Source organism: Callorhinus ursinus, unplaced genomic scaffold, assembly GCF_003265705.2.
Source record: "Callorhinus ursinus isolate GAN/ISIS: 27379988/994484 unplaced genomic scaffold, GSC_fseal_2.0 scaffold15, whole genome shotgun sequence".
Taxonomy (NCBI): domain Eukaryota; kingdom Metazoa; phylum Chordata; class Mammalia; order Carnivora; family Otariidae; genus Callorhinus; species Callorhinus ursinus.
The window spans coordinates 42,353,345-42,373,127 of record NW_027397077.1 but is presented as its reverse complement, the minus strand read 5'-3'; the positions used below and the strand labels follow the sequence as shown (position 1 = coordinate 42,373,127).

At 58.7% G+C, this 19,783-nt stretch overlaps 1 protein-coding gene across 5 annotated transcripts in view; it reads left to right on the top strand.

Annotated features, from left to right (window-relative positions):
- The first annotated feature begins 9,668 nt into the window (after positions 1-9,668).
- Positions 9,669-19,783, top strand: part of PLXND1 (plexin D1) — a 58,395-nt gene continuing 48,280 nt past the window's right edge. For all 5 annotated transcript variants that reach the window (XR_012380966.1, XM_073901687.1, XM_025885203.2 and 2 more), the window contains exon 1: positions 9,669-11,012. Coding sequence is in view for 4 of the 5 variants with exons in the window: in XM_073901687.1 (XP_073757788.1) it covers positions 9,693-11,012 (1,320 nt within the window). In the remaining variant the exon portion in view is untranslated. The remainder of the gene's footprint in view (positions 11,013-19,783) is intronic.

Sequence of the window (19,783 nt, the reverse complement as noted above, 5' to 3'; positions counted from 1 at the left end):
GGCAGGACCAGGGCCTGAGAAGGTCGTGATGGCCTCCAAGGCCCTGAATCCCCACCGGGCGCCATAGATCCTGGTCCCACAGCGACTCCCAGGGACATCCCTCCACATCGGAAATCACACACAAAGGGACAAGTAGACCTTTGCTGTACATTCATCCCCCACATGTTCCTGAATCCCCATTTGTGTACATCCAACCCCAGTGTGCACCCCCGGCACGCAGGAGTGCACGCGCGCACACACACTCCCACCCCTGCTTATGTGCATGTCCCCTCACATCTGTGCACATGTCCCCATCTCCCCAACCACTGGGCATGCACACACAAACCAGGAACCCCCACACAGGGGCGCCTACAGGCTGGTGCGGACTGTGGGGAAGCTCATGAACAGGGCAGCCCCGTGGGGCCCCTGGTGCCTCTCTCCTGGTGGCAGGGAGCTGGGCCAGCGGGCTCGGGCCCCAGCCTCTCGGGCAGCTAGCTGTCTGTGACCCTTCCCCTACAGACCAGCAGCCTGGGGTGGTACGTGCCCAGCTCTGGGAGTGTGCAGACAGGGTAGAGTCTGTGTGCAGGCTGCAGGGCACTGACCGAGGAGTTCCCTGTGACCAAGAGGGGTCCCTCGGACTTACCCCCCCAAAATGAGCTGTGGATCACCCACTCACCAGCTCCTGACTCAGAAAGAGGCACCCCAGGGTGCGAAAGCCCAAGACCCAGGAACTCCCCGGCTGCAGCCTTCCTCTCCTCACCCCCCAACCCCAGCTACCCCAGGCCTAGCAAGCTCACCTCCTACCCAGCCCTCAGGCCATCTTTTCCTTCTCTGCCTCTGTCAGCCCCTGTTCAGGCCCCTGACATCACCTGGCTGGCCGTCTGCAGAAGCCCCATCCCTGGCCTCCCTCAGCCCATTCTGATCCTGCCCCTCTCCCTCTGAAAGGCATTCTTAAACCATCTATGGCTTCCCAGACTTGTGTCGTGGACAGAGGGCTCTCCTAGGGCTTGCCGGCCCTCCAGCCTCAGGTGGAGCCTCCTCCCCCCACCGCCCCGAACCTCTGCTCCAGCCACATGAGCCTGTGGCCTCCACTCTGTTCCTGCAGGCCTCAGGCTGCCGCTCACTTGTAGGTCTCTGCCCTGTCCCCTTGCTGGGAAGGCTCTCTCTTCACGTCCCTCACCCCTCAGCATCCTGCAGATCTCAGCTCTCAAGGGCCTCTGCCTCGGGGAAGCCCTCACTGACCGCCAAGGTGGGCTCATCTGTCTATGAGAAACTCTCCTAGAACCACCTGGTATCACTTCTCCTTAGGACAGGTGGCCCTTTGCGGTGACATAATTATTTGAGTTATTTGATTAAAGATCGGCTCCCCCATGAGGCTGAGCTGAGGATAGGGACCATGCCTGTGGTTCCCCATAACATCCCCAATTCCTGGTAGTAGTAGGTGCTTAGTCAGTAATTGCTGAAGGGAGGGAGAGAGGGAGGGAGAAAGGAAGGAAGGGCTCCGGTCCTGTGCTTTATTCCACCCAGGGCTTTGCCTGGGTGTGCAGGTGGAATGGAGGGGGCAGACCTGCCGTGGGAATCAGGTGTGAGGAGTCACTCTGAGGGCCAGCAGGTCTCCCAGGCCGGAGCGGGCAGAGCAGGATGGCCTGGTCTTGTGAAGGTGGATGGTCTGTGTGGCCACAGGGACAAAATAGGGGTCAGGAGGCAGCTTTGGCAGAGTCTGTCTGGCAATGCCCAGGGAGGGGGTCCTCCAGCAAAAAACAGGACTATTCTGTCTGCTTGGCAGATGTCCTAGGGTGGTGATACAGCCATCCGTCCATCCCAACGTAGTGACCATGTGTCTCACGCTGTAAGATCCAGGGCATCACTCAGTCCACTGGGGAAGAAGATGCCTTCATGCTGTGTGGTAACTGATTCGATAGGAGGAGCTTCTAATATTGCTTGAGGGCTTGTGGAATCTACTCAGAAGGGGCATTTAGAGTAGGCCTTGAGGGATGCCTAGGAGTTCATTAGGGAAGACTTTTCAGAAGAGGTGACCTTTGGGCCGGGTCTTGAGGGAAGCATAAAAGTTCACCAAGAAAACAAGACCGGAAACACATCTCCCCTGGACACTGGTTTCTCTTTACAGACTTGTGTAGGCCATGGGGCCAGTAAGACCTGGGCCCTGCTCATCCATACCAGCCTTTCCCATACACCCTGTGTTACTAAGAATAAGGACTCTGGGGCGCCTGGGTGGGTCAGTTGGTTCGGTGACTGCCTTCGGCTCAGGTCATGATCCCGGAGTCCCGGGATCGAGTCCCGCTTCGGGCTCCCTGCTCAGTGGGGGGTCTGCTTCTCCCTCTGACCCTCCCCCCCTCATGCTCTCTCTCAAATAAATAAATAAATAAAAGCTTAAAAAAAAAAGAATAAGGACTCTGGAATCCAGGCTCCATATACTAGCTGCTGACCTCAGGCAAGTCACTGCATGTCCTGGTGCCTCAGTTTCCCTACCACTAAATGGGTATGATAATGGCAGCTTCTTTGAGGGGCTGTTGGAAGGTTTCAATAAAGGAATAGAGGCAAGGTGCTTAGAACGGGGCCGGTCGGAATCTAGCCATGGAAGTGGCAGGGATTGTTATTTTGTTAACTGCCCTGCACTTGCTCAGTGAGAGGAGAGGTGGGGGGCCTTGGGGGGCGGGTGAGGTGTCTGGAGGAGCACAGATTCCAGGGAGCCACTGAGGGAAGACCCAGCTCCCACCCTGAGCAGCAACCGAGCATCACTGGCCAACTCTGTTGAGGGGGCAGACATATCATCCCGTTTCACAGAAGGGAAAACTGAAGCCCAGAGGAGGGTGTAGTCTGAGAGGGAGCAAAAGGGTCTTGAGATGAGGCCCTGGCTGCAGGTGGGAGGAGGCAGGACAGGGAGAAATCTGACCGAAACCCAAACCAGCTCTGAGTTCCATCCGGCCCTAGGGCAGGGGAAGGGCAGGACTTTCCAAAAATCAGAGCTGGGGGGATTGTGGGAGCAACACCTCCTTACCGTCAATGTCTTTAATAATAAATGTCATTGATTATTTACCAAGGGCCAGGTGCTGGCTACACACTCTCTAGGGATTATCCCATTTGATCCCCACAGCTGGGAGAGGTAAGGGACTCTTCTACCCATTTCACAGGCATGACAACTGAGACCCGGAGAGTTGAAAGCACTCACCCTGGGTCACATAAATAGGAAGCAGAGAGTTGAGATCTGAACCCAGGTCCCAGGACCACAGGGTGACAACTCCATAGCCTTGCCTGGGGATCCCCCTGCATTCTCACTGGGAGAAGAGGGAACAGCCAAACCTGGGTGAAAGTTCCAGCTCTAACCCCTAGCAGCTTGGTGGCCCAGAGTAAGTCACTTCCCCTCTCTGAGCCTCAGTCTCCCCCTCTGTACATGGGCCTCACAGTCTCTGCAGCATGAAGAGAGGAGACAACATTCATGTTGGATACTCAATAATCGTGTGAGTGCTCCATAAACCTGGCTCAGGTGCCACTTCCCCTGGGAAGCCTGCCTTGCTTGCTCCCCCGGGGCCTGGTTGTCCAAATGTCCTCTACGTATCCCCTCAGCCCTGCTGCCGGAGGTCATAGTCACCGCTGTGTCCCCAAGGCACGCAGTAGGTGCTTACTCAACATCTGCTGGAATGAGCATGGTCAGATGGACCTGGGTTCAAATCCAGAGCTATTGCCTTGCTTCTCCAAGCCTCAGTTTACTCATCCATCGGATGGGATCAACAGCACAGGCCCTCGGGGATTTTGCAAGGATTGGCTGGGCAATGTCTAGTGTACGGTAGGTGCCCGGCCCACACGACTCCCCATCCTCCTCAGCTCTGGGCTTCCCCTGCCTCCCTGTGGCTCCTGGCCTCAGGGCCACATTCACGGAGCACCTGCTGTGTGCTCAGGGAATCACCTGCCCCCAGCCGGCCCGCCCCGGGTGGCTGTCCCCTGGAGAGGGCTGGAGCCTGGGAATGTGGGTGGGGCCCCCTGGGGCAGCCTGCCCCTCCCTAGCAGCTGCTGGACAGAGGCCTCAGTGTAGAGCTGCCGGGTCCTTTCACGGGCCCAGACCCATGACTGGACGTCTGAGAATGCCGCCCATTATCCGACTCACAGAGCACAAAGGGGCCACGCGGCGGCTCGGCAGGCCAGGCGCCCGGGATGGGTGCATGGGGGCCCCGGGTCCCCACCCCAGCCTGCCACAGCCGCTCCACAGAGGGCAAGCATGTGCCCGGAGTTGGGAGAGGGCATCTCTCACGCGCAGGAATGAGAACCATTTCCTCCAGCCCCACGGGGAGACAAAGACAGAGAGCAATGGCCAGGGGCTCGTCCTCACAGGCAAGGGCAGGCCACCCCTCCTGAGCCCCTCCCCATCCCATTCCCAGGGTGGCATCCAATGGAGGCAGGAGGGGTACACTCCAGAACTCCAAAGGGGGGTAAACCCCCCTAGTTTTCCATGGCATCTGCACTGGGGAAGCATCCACAGAGCCGCACCAGCAGCACCAACTGTCTATGATTCAAACACATTAGTGTGATGGGTACTGTGTCTCCTGTGAGCGAGGCCACTCTGGGGTCACCCTGGTCCCTCCTGGGCCACTGCAGTAGGACACGGTAGCCATGACAGGAGATCCAGTGTGGAGGGGCAAGGCTGGCTAGAGACGGGGCTGGAGTCACTTTGGGCCACAGATTTGCTGTTTGACCTCAGGCAGGCCTCTAGACCTCTCTGAGCCTTGGCTTCCATGTTAATGAGTAGGGGGAGACCCGGCAGAGGGTTAATTAAACAAGGTGATCTCGCGTGTCTGAGCCCTTAATGGCGCCCGCAAGACACAGCTGCGTGGTAGCTGCTATAGGGATGGTATCATTATCTGGGGCTGGTGGGGCTTTCCTGAGTCGGGTACAGATGATTGGTTCGAGGAGTCTGAGGGGGAGGATCCCATGTTCCAGAGCTGGAAAGGCAACCGATACTTCCTGACATGCTGGACAAAGGACATGCCTATGTTTTTCTATCCTCACAGCAGTCTTGTGAGGTGGATTATATTCACCTTTTCCAGATAAGGAAACTGAGGCTCCAAGAGAGGTGGCACCACCGAGGTCACACGGTGGTTAGGGGCTGAAGTGGGTCTGGACCTCAGGTCTCTCAGCTCCAAGGCAAGGAGTAGAGGGGCCTTGGTGGCCCCTCTACTCCTTGGATCTGGAGGCCAGTAAGCTGTGTAGCTATGGGCAAGTGATGGCGGGGCGCCTGGGGGGCTCAGTCCTTAAGCGTCTGCCTTCGGCTCGGGTCGTGATCCCAGGGTCCTGGGATGGAGCCCCGCATCGGGCTCCCTGCTCCGCGGGAGGCCTGCTTCTCCCTCTCCCACTCCCCCTGCTTGTGTTCCCTCTCTTGCTGTGTCTCTCTGTCAAAGAAATAAATAAAATCTTTAAAAAAAAATAGGCAAGTGATGGTACCTTCCTGACCCTCAGTGTCCCCATCTGTGAAATGGGCATGATAAAACCTACCTCTTCCTTTCAGGGAGAGAGAAGATGGGTAAAGGCCCCTAGAAGCTGCAGTCATAGTTCCTGGCACTATCTAGGCCCATGCTGGGGGTGCTTGCTATCCTAGAGGCTTCTGCTTCCAGCACCTTCCTGCCACCAAAACAGCGTTCGGGGCAGTCAGCGTGTCAGGAGCATTTCCTGCAGGGAAAGCATTCTCTTAGGCCAGGCCCGAGGGACAGAGAGGCAGGAGGCTCCCCTCCCAGCACAGCCCTGGCCCTACTGTTATTTTTTCCAATTGAAGAAGAAAAACATTTCCTCCTCCTCCTCATGGCTCCACTGAGGATGGACAGGGCAGGATGGGGAAGCCCCCGCCTGGGCGGTGGTGGGAGCCCAGACCTGCCATCTGTGGGCCAGCCTGGTCAGCAAGCATGGGGTGTCCAGGCAAGGACCTGCCCCACCTGCCCCACCGTGTCCTCATCTAAAAAAGGTACTGGATGAAATCTGTGTTGCCCATCTTTCTGGTGTGTTGCACCACATGGATTACAACCTACTCCGTATTTGTCTTTAACGCACATCATTTTTAAAAACTTCAATACATGCATTTATCAAGCAAGCTTTTACATCCTGATTGTACTTGGAAACCAGTGTCACTTGCCAAAACCAGAACATAATTGCAAATTAAAGAAAATACGGAGCTGTAAGTAAATTCTAGAATCCTGGTGTCAACAGGACTGAGCTTAAGACCTTTTCTCTATTAAAAATGGACAATGGCGAATGTTAGAGAGGCATTAAAGGCACACTTAGCCCCAAATGGACACCTTCTCCTTGATGTGATTACAAGTCGTGAACAAAAACTGGAAAGGACCCGAGTCATGGTGTGATTCAGGATTAGCTGGTCGTCGGTCTAGAGTTGGTTAGTCGGGGCTAGTTAATTCCGAGTTAGTTAATGCTGGGTGTCACCTAAGCCACCCACCCGGGTTCCATCCATCTCTCCCCTCGGTTTCCTCTAAAATCTCTTCTGGGAGGACATACCTCCCGCATCTTAGCAAGACCAGGGAAGATGTGGGTTCTTTTGCTTGTTCCTTCCTTCCTTCCACCAAGAGTTACCAGCACCTCTTCTCTTCTGCCCAGCCAGAGAGGGGTACAGAGTGGCTGCCGTGTGACCCACGCTGATCTGAAGGAGCTCCCAGCTAATGGGAGAAGGGGAGTAAATCCACTATCTGGAAACAGATCTGGGCTCAAGTTCTCACCTTGCCAATGCCCTCAGTTTCTCCATCTATGAAATGGACTCGATGACCCCGGCCTTGTCCGCTGGTGGTGAGGGTGGCACGAGATCTTGCAGGGTAGTGCTAGGTATAACACTTAGCCCTTGGTGGGCAGTGGCTCCACCAGTTGCCGTGGAACCCAAGGCTGGAAGTGGGGCCCGGTGAGCCACTGCTCAATGCAGGGGGAGAAACTGCCATTTGCCCCATGCCTGACGTGTACCTGGCACTGTACTTGCTGGTAGTTCTGTTGTTTACATCTTACAACCTCCCAGGGGCCTGTGTGCTATTATGATTGTTTTTGTTTGACAGACAAGGAAACTGAGGCTCAGAGAGGCCAAGTGCCTTGCCCTAGTCAACACAGCACTTTGAGAGGACACTTGGACCCCGCCTGGGCCCTCTGCAGTCTAACCTCGCCCTGCATGCCCCCAGCGCTCAGCTTTGCAGGTAGTTTGTGTCCAAAGTGCCAGGAATCATGAGCGCCAGGCTGAGCTGTGACAGCCCTGAGCATTTTCCTCAAGGCTCAGTGGGGGGAGCTGCAGGATGCGGCAAGATGAGCCTGGAGACAGGAAGGAAGCTAGGAGGGGCCGGAGAGGGAGAGGGGGGTGGGAGATAGGGAGGGAGACAGGCAGAGAGACACAGAGAGACAGAGAGATATGCACACAAAGAGACAGAGTGGAAAGAGAGGGGGGGTGGGAAGAGACTGGGGGAGAGAGAGACAAAGAGAGAGAGTAACCGGGAGGAGCAAGAAGACAGACAAAAACAGAGATGGGGTGGGGAAGGCCCTGAGCAAGATAAGAGCAGGAGGGAGGCAGACAGATGGACTGATGGGGAGGGCTCTGTGGGGGGGAGGTGCGCCCAGCACCCTGGTACCCCCAGGGGGTTCCCCAGTCCACTGGCGCAGGTGGAACAGCGGAGCCCTCCCCGTCTAGGGGTGGGGGGCATCCTATTGAGCTGTTCCTGGAGTGGCCTGGAGCCCAGGTGGGGACAGGACACCGGAAACAGAGCCTCCGATTTCCTAGAGCTGAACACTCCCGGCTGTCAAAGCAGGGCTGGAGGGGGCGGCCGAGGGGGCCGGGACCGAGCAGCATGAGGGGCAGCAGGAAGACAAGGGTGCTGGAAGGAGGGAAGTGGAGGACAGCTGTAGGCCTGGCCTCTCCCGCCTACCCTTGGGGGCACAGAGAAACCCTCTTTCCTTCCTGGCCAGGTGGAAACAAAGGAGCTGAGGCCAGACCACCCTGAAAGCAGGGGCCTTGGGGTGCGCTGAGGCCCCTGATGGGAGCCCCCTGATTCTGAGCAGCCAGAGCGGGCGTGGGGCTGGGAGAGATCTGGGTGAGGCTCAGGGCCAACAGACTTTGGCTTTCAAGCCTTGTAGTTCTGCTCCAGGTGAGCTGGGCAGGTTGGGCCAGTCCCTTCACTTCTGGGGCCTCGGATTCCAAATCTGTAAGGTGGGATAATAAGGGCAACAGCCTCAGAAGGCGTCTGTGAGGACTCAGTGTGTCTGTACACGTAAAGTACTTGGCATAGTGCCTGGCAGGGCACTGTTCGGGCACCACCGTGGCCAGAGGCCGTGGATGCTTCTCATAGTGGCTCTGTGACCTCGGAACCATGGCAGCCCGCCTCTGACCTCAGTGCCTACCTGTTCCAGGTGGAAGAAGAAAGGCCCGAGGAAAGGAGAAGCAGGCCTGACTGCCCGCTCACTCGTGGCTGATCTTCCACCAAGTCTGGGAGGATTTTAGGTCCTTCCAAGAGTCCTGAGTAAGGGGCAGTGCCCAGCAAGATGCGTAGGGCCGGGTCTCCACAGAGGCCACGGTGGGCCTCCCGGGGCCACTCCCCTCTCCCGCAGGGCCAAAGCCTCACTCTCAGTGTCACTCTCCCAGCCCAGCCTGCACCACGGCTTGGCACATGCCTGAATAGTTCCTCTCTCCATGTTTCCCTGATGTATATGTCTGACCCTTGAGCTTTTCTCCCTCTGTCCCTGACACTTGTAAACCCTCCTTTATGGGGCTGAGGTTTTGGGGGCAGATCGTGGAGTCTGAGGAGGAGGTGCCCTGTGCCCAACTGGCCCAGCAAAGGCCTGGATGGTGTCGGGTGAAAGCGAGTGTTAGGGGAGAGCCTCTGAATGTGAGATGGGGAAAGCTAGCGAGGGCTGTGGATCAGGAAGGCAGAGACAGAGAGAATGGGGGCAGACAGAGATGGAGGGGAGAGGGACGCGGGAGACGGAGGGAGCCATGGAGAGACGGGGAGCGCCAGGGACACAAAAACAGAAGGGAGAGAGCGGGGAAATGGGTGGTTTCCCATAGAGCGAAAGCAAGTCCGAGAGAGGGAAGAGGAGCCAGAGGCTGAGCAAAAGAGGGAGACAACACGGAGTTGGGGGGCCATGAAGGGTTAGCCAGAGACACGGACACGGAGACACTGAGAGAGACAGAGACCCGGGAGAAAGAGAGGAAGAAAAAAGGATACAAGTCCGAGCCAGACAGGCCAAGCGGCCAAAAGGGAGGAACGAGCGAGAGGAACGAGCAACGGAGGCGGAGGCAGCGCCGGGAAAGGGAGCCTTGGGCCGCGGGCGCCGCGCGGGAGATTCCTGGAGGGCCCAGGGCGGCGGGACCCGTCGACAGCCCTGCGAAGGCCGGACGGCGGGTGGGCCGGGCGGGGCCGGCGGGCTGCCGGGGGAGGAGGCCCGGGGCGCTTGGGGAGGGGGGCCCGGGGCGGGAGGGGGGCCCGGGAGGCGGGGCGCGGCCGGGGCGGGGCGCGAGGGCGTGTCCGCAGCGGAGCCGCCCCCGCCCCCCCCCCGTGTTGCGCGGCTCGGCTGAGCCGGGCCGGGGCGCCGGGGCCGGGGGCCGCTGGCGCGGGCAGGAAGCGCCTCGCGGCCCGGGCCCGCCCCCCGCCTCCTGCCGCCTCCGGGCTCCCGGCTCCCGGCCGCGCCGCGCCCCATGCACTCGCCGCGCCGCGCAACCCGCGCACGCCCGGATGGCTCGTCGCGCCGCGGGCGGCGCACCCCTTAGCGCTCGGGCCGCCGCGGCCAGCCCCCTGCCGCCGCGCCCGCCATTCCGGGCCCCGTCACCGTGCCCGCTGCTGCCGCTGCTGCTGCTCCTGGGGGCGGCGCGGGTCGGCGCCCTGGAGATCCAGCGCCGGTTCCCCTCGCCCACGCCCACCAACAACTTCGCCCTGGACGGCGCGGCGGGGACGGTGTACTTGGCGGCCGTCAACCGCCTCTATCAGCTGTCGGGCGCCAACCTCAGCCTGGAGGCCGAGGCGGCCGTGGGCCCGGTGGCCGACAGCCCGCTGTGTCACGCCCCGCAGCTGCCTCAGGCCTCGTGCGAGCACCCGCGGCGCCTCACCGACAACTACAATAAGATCCTGCAGCTGGACCCCGGCCAGGGCCTGGTGGTCGTGTGCGGGTCCATCTACCAGGGCTTCTGCCAGCTGCGGCGGCGGGGCAACATCTCCGCGGTGGCCGTGCGCTTCCCGCCCGCCGCGCCGCCCGCCGAGCCCGTCACGGTGTTCCCCAGCATGCTCAACGTGGCGGCCAACCACCCGAACGCGTCCACCGTGGGGCTGGTGCTGCCGCCGGCCGCCGGCACGGGGGGCAGCCGCCTCCTGGTGGGCGCCACGTACACCGGCTACGGCAGCGCCTTCTTCCCGCGCAACCGCAGCCTGGAGGACCACCGCTTCGAGAACACGCCCGAGATCGCCATCCGCTCCCTGGATGCGCGCGGCGACCTGGCCAAACTCTTCACCTTCGACCTCAACCCCTCCGACGACAACATTCTCAAGATCAAGCAGGGCGCCAAGGAGCAGCACAAGCTGGGCTTCGTGCGCGCCTTCCTGCACCCGCCCGACCCACCGCCGGGCGCCCCGTCCTACGCGTACCTGGCGCTCAACAGCGAGGCGCGCGCGGGCGACAAGGAGAGCCAGGCGCGGAGCCTGCTGGCGCGCATCTGCCTGCCCCGCGGCGCCGGCGGCGACGCCAAGAAGCTCACCGAGTCCTACATCCAGCTGGGCTTGCAGTGCGCGGGCGGCGCGGGCCGCGGCGACCTCTACAGCCGCCTGGTGTCCGTCTTCCCCGCGCGCGAGCTGCTCTTCGCGGTCTTCGAGCGGCCGCAGGGGTCCCCCGCGGCCCGCGCGACTCCGGCCGCGCTGTGCGCCTTCCGCTTCGCCGACGTGCAAGCCGCCATCCGCGCCGCGCGCAACGCCTGCTTTGTGGAGCCCGCACCGGACGTGGTGGCGGTGCTCGACAGCGTGGTGCAGGGCACCGGGCCGGCCTGCGAGCGCAAGCGCAACATCCAGGTACGCCGAGGGAGCCGGACACCCGCCCAGGGCGGGGGCAGGAGGGAGAGCGTGCAGGTGACCGGGCGGGTTGTGCGCTGAGCGGGACACAGGTGTGAATGTGTGGGACCCAGATGCGCGTGTGGAGACCCAGGAACGTACTCTGGGCCACAGGTGCATTTGCCGGGACCCAGGTGTCAGCCACGGTGGGGGCACTGGTGCAAATACGGTATAGGTGTGCGCCTGCAGGCACTCAGGGGAGTGCTGGGTTCCAGGTGAGCATGACTAGGTGTGCGGGAGGGGTCGAGGTTGCAGATGTGCGCTGGAGAGAGCCAAAGGCGCATCTATAGCCCAGGTGTGCGGGTGGTGGTCCTAGGTGTGTGCTGAGTGCCGAGCAAGCGAGTGCATGTCTGCCCAAAGGTGGGTCCCGCGCTGGCTGGGTGAGCCTATCAGGGCTGCCCTGGGAGTTGGCCGATGTGTGCTTGGGTGTGGCTGGCTTGCAGGGAGGCATGCAGGTGTGCACCAGGGCCCTGCAGATGTGTGTGAGGGGCAGCAAGGAGGGAGTGACAGGGGCATATGCACCAGATTTGTGTGTCGCTCAGCTGGTCATGCAGGAGTGTAGGGCAGGTAGAAGTGTCCCAGAGGGACATGGGCAGCAGGATGGGCCTGGGTGTGCAGTGGGATGTGTGTGGCAGGGAACACAGATGTTTGGGAACCAGCAGGTACTCTGGGGAGACCACTGGTTGGCAAACAGGTGTGTTCCTGAGGCCAACTTTTATTCACTCATTCAACATATATATATATACTGGGCACTTAGCAAGTACCAGTCATGGGGGCTGTGGGCTAGCCGACCACATTTGTGGAATGCCCACTAAGTGCCTCATATGCCATAACTGGCTTGGTTCTCACAGCAGCCCTCTGAGGTAGGCTCTACTCTCATCTCCATTTTACAGATGAAGAATAAGGAACAGAGAGGTTAAATAATTTGCTCAAGATCACACAGCTGGGAACCAGCAGAGACAGGGTTTGAATCCAGGCTGTCTGGCCTCATCTGTGTTTTTAACACCACTAATCCTTTGCTGCCTAATGGACACGGAGCTCAGAGTGTGTGTGTGTGTGTGTGTGCGTGTGCGCGTGTGCGCGCCAGTGTGTTGGAGGAGTGTCAGGTGGCTGGTGTGGGGAAGTGCCGGAGCCAGGGGAGTAGAGGGAGGTGAACAGCACTGTGTGCAGCCCTAGGGTATGCAGGGGGCGCAGGAGAGGGCCAGGGGCTCAGGTGGGAGTGAGGAGGGGCCAGGTGTGGCAGCAAACCGGCTGGGTGGGAATGGGGCCCAGGCCGCTGGGGCTGGGTTAGACCGAGGTGGGGGATCACTGTGGTGTGTTGACCTTGTGGGGGACATGACACGGGTGTAGAAGGGAACTTTGTGCAGGTCTCCTCAAGAAAGCTCACTAGAAAGGGGTCACTTCTTCAGGGGGCTTTGAGGGGTGGGACCCTGTGCCCTTTCCACACTCTGCATCCTCGTGTGAGGTGGGGGAGTCCATTTCAACACCTAGGAAGCCTCAGTTTCTCCCTCAGCCAGATGCTGAACTCAGCCTTTTCCTGGTGAGCCCTCCTTGGGGCCAGGCCCCCCATGGCCCTGCCCCGTCCCTTCTCCATGGTCTTCAGGCTGCAGGCAAGAATCTCATGAGATTAATAATTCCCCTGTGGGTGTGCCCAACACTGGGGCTTTGAGAAAACACGGATTCCTTCTCCTGCTTTCGGGCTCCCACGGCTGCCCACCACCAGCTGGCTGGCCGCCCTGAAAATAAAGGTCACGGTGGGTGAGTGGGGCAGACTGCCACCCACAGGGGCCGGCCAGGTCAGGGCTGGCTGCCTAGCCCTGTGATTGGGACATCTACCATTCCCCTCCGCAGAGCCACATCCTCCAAAGGGGTGTGTTTGAGGGTACAAGCTTTGTTTGGGGGTCTCAGGGCCAGAGGAGGTGAGTGGGAAGTCAATCCCTGTTCTACAGGGGGAAGACCCTCCTGTAGTGGCCCAGGCTGAGGTCAGGCCAGCGCCTGGGCCTTCCTTCAGCCTTTCCAGGGCCTGTGTGTCCATCCAGGCCCTTGGTGTGGGTTGATCCATGGGATTCCTCAGGCCGCCACTGCAGTAACCCCCTCCCCCTCTGGCAGGAACCGGCCTGGTTCCCACGGCCCCCAGCCTGGCCTGGTGCAGTGACTCACTCTGCTGAAGGGGGTTGGGGCTTCCTTCTCCTTAGAGGGGCAGGGCCTCTCCAGGGACACAGCCCCAGGGACAGAGTGGCCATTGGCCTTCTCCCTACCCCAAGGTGGGGTTGATTTCTGGCCCTCCTCAGCGACTCTCCCTGTGTCCTCCACACCCCTCTCCCCTTCCCCTTGCCTAGTTGTGGGCACGGGACAGTGCTCCTGGGCCATATCTCCCAAATGTGTCCACGGCCCCAGGTCTGGGCCTCTAGCTAGCGTAGCCCTGGGTCGGGGTGGGGCGGGGCATGGTTATTCCAGCTCCAGGCTGTTGCCAGCTCCCCAGTGAAAGGCCAAGGACTTGGACTTTGTACCCTAGATTCAAATCTTCCTCTCACTTCCCAGCTGTGTGACCTTGGCAAGTGACTTAACCTATTTGAGCCTCAGTTTTCTCCTCCGTAAAGTGGGGACACTAAAAACAAACCCCTAAGGATTGCTTCAAGGACTAAATGAATGAGTTAATGTGAAGCACGTGGTGCCTGGAACATAGTAGCAGCTGGTAGCTGCCTGCTGTTCTTGCCAATACCCCAAGGGCCTTATTAACATCGCTCTGGGCTCAGCCCGGGACAGCGCTGACCCCTTTTGGCTTCTACAGCAGTAAATACCCCACCATTTCCCACCTCTAGCCTAGATGAAGGCCTCAGTAGACATTTCCTAAGCCCCTGCTGTGTTCCCCAGCCTGGCACTGTGTGCTGGAGACCAGTGGTGACTCAGTTTCTGCTCTTGTGGCCCGTGCAGGTGAGCAGAGGACAGAGGTGTGGCCAGGCACTTAGAGCCCAGGGGGCCAGGGGGCGGGTGATAAGAGAACATGGACAGAGGGAGCCCCAGGAGGGGACATCATAGCTTCTAGGGGAGGTGCTATCAACGTGGAGGTGGTTGGATGAGCAAGGGTTAGCCACATGAAGCTGGCACAGGAAGACAAAAGGGTCCCAGCAGAGGGAACAGCTTGTGTGAAGGCCTGGAGGTAGGAAACAGCAAGGTGGGCCAGAGCAACTGAAGGTGGTCCCTGCAGTGGGGGGTTGGGGGGGATGTGAGAGAGGGGCTGGGGGAAGGGGGCAGGGCCTGCGGGTGTAGGGAGGCTGCATCGTGGAGTTGGGACTGTATCCTGGGGATGTGGGAGCCATGAAGGGTCTTAGCTAGAGGAGTAATGTGATCTGAATGAGCACCTCACTTTCCTCTTCTGTAGAATGGGAGCAATAAGAAGGTACACACCTCGGGCGCCTGTGGCTCAGTTGGTTAAGCGACTGCCTTCGGCTCAGGCCATGATCTTGGAGTCCTGCATCGGGCTCCCTGCTCGGCAGGGAGTCTGCTTCTCCCTCTGACCCTCCCCCATCTCATGCTCTCTCTCTCTCTCAAATAAATAAATAAAATCATTAAAAAAAAAAAGAAGGTACTTACCTCACAGGACTGTTGTGGGAATTAAAGGCGATAACACCTGTAAAGTTCTTAGTAGAGTGCCTGGTACACATGTTTGCAATTATAGTTGACTCTTGAACAACTCAGGGGTTAGGGGTGCCTACCCCCTTGCACAGTCAAAAATCTGCATATAACTTCTGACTCCCCCACAACATAACTACTAATAATAGCCTCCTGTTGACTGGGAGGCTTCCCAGTAACATAAACAGTGATTGACGTATATTTTGTATGTTATGTGTGTTGTACACTGTAACCTTATGAGAAAGAGAGCTAGAGAAAAGGAAATGTTATGAAGAAAATCGGAACAAAGGAAAAATACATACAGTGCTGTCCTGTAAAAAATCCACATATAAGTGGGCCCACACAGTTCAAACCCACATTGTTCAAAGGGTCAACTGTACTCTGATTATTTTTAATATAATTATTTTAGGAAGTCCCTAGGTGGCTAGTGAGAGGGAAGATGAGATGCAGGAAGAGTAGTTGGAGGGTTGGTGCTATCTTCCAGGCAAGAGATTCACTCACTTACTTGCAAATATTTCTTGAGCACCTACTGTGTGCCAAGCCCTGTGGTGGGCCCTGGGCGCGGTGGTGGAGGTGGCAGGTCCGGCCTTGTTCCCGGGGGCTGTGTAGGGCCTGGTCTGAGGGCATAGAGGGAAGCAGTGGGTTCCGGCCAGATTGAGGTGCCAGGATGTAGCCCCAGAGGTGGGGTTGGACGGGGGGAGCAGGAAGCTGCCCAGTCTGGTCCAGCATCGGGATGGAAGTTGGTGCTGTCAGAGTAGGGCATGTGGTGGGGTGCCTCTGGGGGAGAGGATGGATTTGGTCTGGGGGTGTTGGAGGAGTTCCAGGCACCTGGAATCCCTTTCTCTCCCAGAGCCGTCTGGCCTGACTTCTCTAGCAGCAGGTGGTCTCAGTAGGGCTGGACCTGGGGGCAGGACCCTGCCCTTCCATCTGTTCTCTAGGGACATCTGACCCTCAAGTGAGGTGGCCAAGGTGGCCCTCTGGAAGCCCAGCCTCCTACTCTTGCTTGGGGAGTCTTTTGACCCCATAGGTCCAGCCCCTTGGTCAGAGTGATCTCAGACATTCCAGCTTCTCACCTGGAGGACTCTGTCCTCTGCCACCCACCTTTATGACAATGAAGCCTTAGCCTCTGCTGCCACCTTCCATCCAGGAATCTGCTGGGGAAGGGAGAAGCTGCAAGGTCAGAAGCAGGGAAACTTGTCCACCCTGCCAGGCTTTGGAGGGCCCCAACTTTGTCCCTGATTATTTTTGGCATATGTGGGGCCGTTGCATGATTTTGAGAAAGAAAGTGAGTGCGAAAATTATCCTCCATTGTGTGTAGCTTGGATCCCTTTCCTCAATTTATGTTTGAGGTGAAAGCCAGTTGGGAAGTTGCTGTGTGCTGTCGATGAGGGAAACTGAGGCACAGGCTTATCCAGCAAAGCGAGGGCAGGCCAAGTCTAATTCCCTGCCTGGAATCTTTCCTCTCAACCTTTCAGTGACTGTGATTTTTTTTTTTTTTTTAAGTCAAAAGGAAAACCAACAGGGAAATGCCAATGCTGCATTTTCAAGGTGTCTTTTTATAGTAAAGGTGGAAAAAAAACCCTCAGGCTGTTTTAAACTGGCATGCGGTGGGTGGGTGCTCATCTTTAAGAAGGCGTTTTCTGAACCAATTTAGGGGCTGAAATGCTGGGTGGAGGTGGAGGGAGACAGAGCTTCCAAGATGGGCTTTACATTTGGAGTTGGGCTGGGGGCTGGGAGTGAGCTTCCTGTGGCCAAGGGTAAAAGCAGACACTTGGTGGGACTCAGGGGGTTCCAGCGGCATTGGCCAGGATGACCTTCTAGCCTAGAGAGACAGACCTTGGGCCAGGCGACAGTTAATATCCCAGCCCACCCTGGGAATGTCACCAGTCCTGACTCGCAGGTACGAGACGTTGAGTCCCATTCTCCTGCCCGTTTGCTGTGTGACCCAGGGTGAGTCATTTACCCTCTCTGGGCCTCATACTTCCTCATTGTGAAAGGGTACAATGTCTACCCCTGAGGACGTGGGCAGATTAAAATCTCGCATGCGGTACCCAGGAAATGGCAGGTGGAGGTATTAATAACGGGAGGGAAAGCTACATCTGAGAAAAATGAGCTTAGCATGTGTCAAAGGGCCAGCAGAGCAGGGAGCGCACAGAGGAGGGGGGTCAGGCCCTTGGAGGAGATGGAATCACACCAGGTCCTAAAGGTGACTTGGCTGGGCAAGACAGAGGGGTGAGGCGGGGGTGTGTCCAGGGCCGCTCCACTGAGTGAGCTCAGAGGCAGGAAGACAGAGGCTGACAAAGAGAGAGTGGGCATGTTTTCACTGCCGTTGATGGGGCAGGCACCTGGGCATCTGGTGGGCCTGAGGGGTGTGCGGAGGGTAGGTGCCCTGTCAGCTCTCTGGGGCTGGATAATAAACATTGCTGAGCTCCCAGTTCTGAGCGGGGTCACCATGTTGGCCCTTCACGAGCACCAGTGTGTTTGACCTCATAGCCCCCCACCATGAGGCAGGAAGGTCTGTTATCCCCAGCTTACAGATAGGGAAACTGAGGCCCAGAGTCACAGGGCTGGTTCACAGGAAGGGGGATCCGCAGACTGGCTAGCTGGCACCAGAGTCCATGGTGGGCAATGGCTAGTATTAGCTGTGAGCTCTCGGCTGGGAGTTCTGCTTACCCTGCCCCATGGAGACTTGGGCAGGGCCCTTTGTACAAAACCCTCTTCTGTGACAGCACCACAGGCCCCCGATGGCAGCTGGGAGCTGATGGGGCAGTGACTCAGTTCCAGAGTAGGGGGAGGCTGGCCGGGGCGTCTGTCAAGGCTGGGGCTGGCCAGGCCTTTTGAGGAAGTGGGGAAGGCAGGGAAGTACTAGTTGCATTCATGTCTAAAAATGTGATCCTCTGGATTCTGGAAGGAGTGAGCCTCCTGGCCCTTTGAGTGTGCAAGTGAAGGATGTGGTCAGTTTGTACGATGACTTGACAAATCTCTTTCAACACTGACCCCAGCCCTGGACCAGTGCTGGGTGGGTACTGGGGCTGGGAGGCTGCCTCCCCTCCAGGGCAGTACGGCGCCATCCAGGGTTTGCTAGGAGAGGGGATGGAAGATCTGTCCGGCCCTAACCATACCCACAGTTAGGACCAGCCACACCCAGGCAGGCCCAGAGGGTGCATGAGTGCTGGACCCTGGCACCAACTCCCTGGATTCAAATCCTAGCACTGTGCCTTCCTAGCTGTGGCCTCAGGCAAGTCACTTACCTTCTCTGGTCCTCCTTTTCCCCATCTGAAAAATGGATTCAGCATTGGGAAGAACAGGGCAGCCTGGTGTTCAGCAGAGGCTGTGTGCATCAGCATCAGCCCCTGCAAAAACACTACGAGAGTCAGATTTGCTGGCCCATGGCTGCTGCTTCTCCTGGACCTGAAGGCCCGGTTCTGTGCTCGGGTTGCTGGAGGGAGAACAGACGTGGTGTGTATGGAAGAGGAGCATGAGGGCCTGAGCCCCAGGCCTTGTGGGGGCCCGCGCCCTTCCCGGACTTCAGTTTCCCGATCTGAGTCGGGCTGTGGGGTGGCAAGGAGGCGCCTGCTGTCCTGGAACGGCTTCTCTCAGCGCCAGTGGGACCGCTGGTAATGCTGTTGTTGCTCGGGGGTTTGCGTCAGGCACATTGCAAAGCTCTTTATTTAGAGTCTTTTAATCGCCCCGGAAATGGAATGAGATGAGTGTTATCCCTAACCTACAAAAAGGGGAAACCGAGGCCCAGAGAGGTTAGGTCACACAGCGGGTAAAGGGTGGAGCCGGTGTCTAGCTGCAGAGCCTGTGCTCGTTCCCTTTACTCCCTGGTTCCTCCCGAAACATCGACTAAAGGGGTGCGATCCAGAGGGGCCCTCAAGGTCACAATGGGAAGAGGTGAAAGGGTCCATCCTAAAGGTGAGGAAACAGACACCCCACGCCGCTCTGGCCTTGCTGGGGCTGCTGTGAGGAGGAGTGAGGGCTTCCCAGTGAGCCCCCATGCCCAGCATGGTCCCAGGCTTGGGGCTTCTGTCGCCTAGGACTGCAGGTGCCTCTGCCTTCACCCACCAGAGCCCAGCACCTCCTAGGCAGCATCCCCTGCCTGTCCTTGCTCTGGTGGAGGGTTCTCTAGAATGTGGCAATAGAGGAGGGGCCCAGCTTTGTTACATGGCAGCCCCCAAAAAGGAATGAGTCAGGCTCTGCCCCTACCCTCCAGGGGCTCCCAGACAGTCAGGGAGGAGATCATGACAGAACATATGCCACAACCAGGGCTGCACACTGCCCAGCCTCTTCTGAGGGAGTCCAGGAAGGCTTCCTGGAGGAGGGGGATGTTGGAGCTGGACTTGGGCAGATGGGGCTGGGGAAGGCATTCCGGGCAGAGGCGAAGGCCCAGAGATGTGGTAGAACGTGGCTTGGGTAGCAGGCAGAGATGAAGCTGAGAGTGTGTGGGGCCTGGGGTGCAGGCCAAGGATTTGGATGCTGTCCTGTGGGCTGTGGGGAGCCAGCAAGGCTTCTGGCGAAGAGTGAGACGTAGTCGATCTGGTTCTAGAAGGGACTGCATAGCTGCTGGCCCCTCATCCGCCCTGCTAGGTGCTGGCAGAAGCAGGAGGCGAGTTCCTCCCAGAGCCCCCACTGTGGCTGGACCAGGTGACTCCCGTGGGCCTCTCCAGCTCTGACAACGGTGTGGGGATTGCCATGGAAACCAGCCGGTGCCTTGCGGGGACGGGCCTGGAAAGTCTCCTGGCGCCAGCCACGTGCATTTGGATCTTGGCTACTCCCGGAGTGTGGCCATTCTCTTCTTTTCAAAGCCCGTGTTTGGTCCAGAGCCGAACCCAACAGGCTGCCTGGATGGGCCCCTGCACCACCCACTCTCCCGCTGACACTCGATGCCACCGAGATCTGAGATCCGCTGGGCCCGCAGGGCTGGCCCCTCCCCGTCCGCCATCCTTTACCCTGAAACACGATAAATCACACGCTAGAGGAGGGAGGAAGCTCGGAGCTCCATTATGAGGCCCAGCGAGGCCCCAGTGGGGCGTTAATCATGTAGTGCTTTCTGCTCTGATCGGTAAATAATGGGGGGGCAGTGGGCAGAGGCCTTG